The sequence below is a fragment of the Nannobrachium achirus genome (genome assembly GCF_963921795.1).
Source record: "Nannobrachium achirus genome assembly, chromosome: 13".
Taxonomy (NCBI): Eukaryota; Metazoa; Chordata; class Actinopteri; order Myctophiformes; family Myctophidae; genus Nannobrachium; species Nannobrachium achirus.
Window position 1 is genome coordinate 7,931,451 of NC_137833.1, and position 3,900 is coordinate 7,935,350.

General features: G+C 43.4%; 1 protein-coding gene across 1 annotated transcript in view; it reads left to right on the forward strand.

Annotated features, from left to right (window-relative positions):
- Nucleotides 1-1,372: 1,372 nt before the first annotated feature.
- The window catches only part of LOC308296780 (zinc finger matrin-type protein 4), a gene marked incomplete at both ends in the record, with an annotated part of 64,723 nt that continues 62,195 nt past the window's right edge, over nt 1,373-3,900 (forward strand). Inside the window, one exon of the mRNA XM_080740106.1 lies at nt 1,373-1,519. Within this exon, the coding sequence (XP_080596232.1) occupies nt 1,373-1,519 (147 nt within the window). The remainder of the gene's footprint in view (nt 1,520-3,900) is intronic.

Genomic DNA, 3,900 nt, shown 5'->3' on the forward strand with positions numbered 1-3,900 from the left:
ATGGATGGATGGTTACCAAATCTCCATCATTTAGCTGGGGACCACCTGGAATCCCCTCATGGACCACTGGTGGTCCCCGGACCACTGGTTGAGAACCACTGTCTTATACGCAGAGGAACTTGGACAAGTGGTTTTGCTTTGCTTGCATAACTTTAAGGTCAACAATAACAATCACAACAGGAATTAAAGAGGGATCTGTGTTTTGATCTATGGTTGGCTGACTAGTGAGATTTGATTTTATTTCTTTTGAGAAGGGATAAACGGCGAGGTTCAAAGTGTTCCATATACTGTACTGTACTGTACACGCTGCCATAAATAAAAAGCAGGTGCTTACAGAAGGTGGGAGCCTCGGGCAGTTTTACTTTCCCCAGACTCCGAAAAGGAATGCAATGCTAAGAGTTCTGACACAGAAAGGAAAAATCCCGCTTGGGCTGAACTGTCATGATGAAGCTCTCAACCCATAAGTACAGTAGACTACTGTTAAATGAAGTACAGTAGACTACTGTTAAATGAAGTACAGTAGACTACTGTTAAATGAAGTACAGTAGACTACTGTTAAATGTACAGTAGACTACTGTTAATTGAAGTACAGTAGACTACTGTTAAATTAAGTACAGTAGACTACTGTAGACTACTGTAAATGATTTTACTCTACGATCATGCAGCTCTGATGAGGACAGCCTTTCTATTTCTTTCTCCCCTAGTTCACGGGGGGGGGGGGGGGTGTCCTCAGAGTTACTTCAGGGGGTCCTCCAAATCTTTGAGGGATAGAACGTTTTTTTCTCCTTTTTTATATTAACCACTTGAACCCTAGTGTCCATATTCTGAGAATATTAGCCTAAAATAGCCGATCTACAAGCTCACAGCGCCTCACAGCTTGTAGATCGGCTATTTTCAGCAAAGAGGTTTGGTGTAGAGGGGAAAAAGAGCAGACTAAGTACATAGTGAAAGGTCAAGTTTATTAAGTATTGATGGTTCAAGTGATTACATATCTGAAAACACAAACGGACATGAATCCAAAATACACTGACGATTGTGCTGTCAAACAATGAAACTACAGTATATGGAATCTATGAACAGGTTGTGGGGGTCCCTCCCTGCTTCATCTCTCTCTCAACTAAGGGGTCCTTGGCCTGAAAACGTTGAAGACCCCTGCCCTAGTTGTTTCTATTCCAGTGATTCTCAACCTGTGGACAGGGACAGGGGCCTGTGTGGATACTGCAACAGGGCCCCCAAATAATTGTCAAAACAGTAAGATTCTAATGATAATACAACATTAATTGTATTAATCAATGTGTGTGTGTGTGTGTGTGTGTGTGTGTGTGTGTGTGTGTGTGTGTGTGTGTGTGTGTGTGTGTGTGTGCAGGTCCAGATGAAGATGAAGTCAGCAGGAGTGGTGGAGGGGGGGCCGTGGAGGGGGGGCTCAGGAGTGGTGGAGGGGGGGCTCTTCACAGAAAGCTACTGCAACATCTGTAACGCTCAGCTGATATCTGAGTCTCAGCGCACTGCACACTACGAGGTAACACACACACACACACACACACACACACACACACACACACACACACACACACACACACACACACACACACACACACACACACACACACACACACACACACATAGCACACGCACACATGCACACACATTACGAGGTAAGTTACCACAGTATCATCCCAATGGATGGAACCCAGGTTCTATGTTCTCCACTTAGCCTACCTTAACACATTTGTTGCAATCAATTAAATCTCTTTGAAGGTCCAAGATGGTCTCCATAGACTTCCATGTAATTCATAGTGCACGGATCATGCGCGCCCATGCCTAGATCATGCACCACGTGTGTGCACGCTGTTCACAGCTTTCAAACAAAAAAATCCGCTTGGAAATCCGTTCAGGCATTCATGCGATAGCAGCCATTATGTTTCGTCAAATGTAAACAAACATGGCTGCCATGTTTGAAAATGGGGTTGGTATGGGGGTAAAACATGCAATTTCGCGATCGCGATCATGCCTAGTACATTGTTGTACCTGGTGTGACAAGTACATTTATCCTACTTTCTCTTCCTCAATTAAGCCAGTTTTCGGGCTTCACGTGCGTGAAACTTTGCCATGTTTTGGGTCGGTTTTAACTCGGTTGAACGCAGATTGCTGATTGCTTTTGCAATCTTGCTGTGACAGCAAGCATGACATCCATAAGAAGTCGCCACTGATCTAGTTTGAAAATAATTGACATGCCCACGTGGTTAACTAGCATCGATAGGCATTCACGTCATGAATTGAAATAACAGACAGCCTGCCTGCCAGCTATAGCCACACATGTCATCAAATCAAATCACACCAAACAACACAGACCGGCTAGCCGCAAATTGCAACACTAGATTGTATTTTAATCGGATGAATCTAGGGTTGCAATACCTCCCATAGGCAGCCAATGCATCAAAACAGTTTTTTGCTATCTGATTGTATTAAACGATTGATTAAACGTCACACTCACCAATATTGTGGCTCTATTGAAAGCTTGCATTATCCTCTTTCTATCTGCAAAGTGTTTGTTTTATAAAAATCCACCGTAGACATGTTAGGAGCTACTTTCTATCAATAAATTGGCTTCAGGTGATTATTTTTTCTAAGTGCTGGAGTTTGGAAGCGCTTGTGGGAAGTCACTCAGCTGTCTTGTGTGCCAGCTGGTTCTAAATGTCACATAATGCAGGAGGCAGCGGGACGTTGCGTAATAGAAGACGAGCGCTTCCGAAGTTCAACACTTAACCATGTCTGCTCGGATTTCTTGACAGAAAGTAGCTCATAATGTCTACGGTGGAGTTTTATGAAAGAAACTCTTTGCAGATAGAAAGAGGATACTCCGAGCTTTCCATATAGCCCCAATATAGGTGAATTTGAAGTTGTTTATTACAATCCGATAGGCTGAGATTGCAAAAGACTGTTTTGATGCATTGGCTGCCTATGGGAGGTTTTGCAACCCTAGATTCATCCGATTAAAATAAAATCTAGTGTTGCAATTTGCGGCTACAGACCGGCCTTGCTTCTGATTCTGAACCCACATCATAGCAACCAATGGCAGCCATATCTCATCTTAAATGATAAGAACATTAATTGACACGGCGGCCAGGCAGGTAATACTGTAATTAAAAGATTAGTCATAACTCACCATCAGATTCAGTCACCCCAACAGTGCTCCATGTCGCCACAACGTCCAAACAACCTCATAATCCTGATTACTGTTTATATTGTCCTGAGTTTTTAATTAGTTGTAATTAAAGCCATGCAAACTTCAAATCATTAGTATATGAGAGTCTTGTATCAAGGCTACAGATTACAAAACGTGTCCTAAAGTTAGATCTGATTTGGCCAATTCAACATGTTCTGTGTTTCAGGAACAGAACACAGAACACTGCTGAGCAAGAACAGTGTTGCCAGGTTATATGCGAGAGAAACAAGCAACCAGGTCTATAGATACATGCCCAAATGTATCGCTTAACAAGCAAGACCTGGCAACAGCACTAAGACCAGTGTTGCCAGGTTATATGCGAGAGAAACAAGCATTAGGCCTATTTTTACCAATCTGTGCCAGTCAGTCACACACACACACACACACACACACACACACACACACACACACACACACACACACACACACACACACACACACACACACACACACACACACACACACACACACACACACACACAGAGGGATACAGCCTTGACATAATACGGTACAAGCTGAATTATGCAGGAGAAACTGATCAATTAATGACCTCTCATTAAATCACTCACTGCAGAGAGGTGGACTACATAACAACAGACACACTCTCTGTTCGTGTGCGCACGTGTGTGCGTGTACGTGCGCGCGTGCGTGCGTGCGTGTGTGTGTGTGTGTGT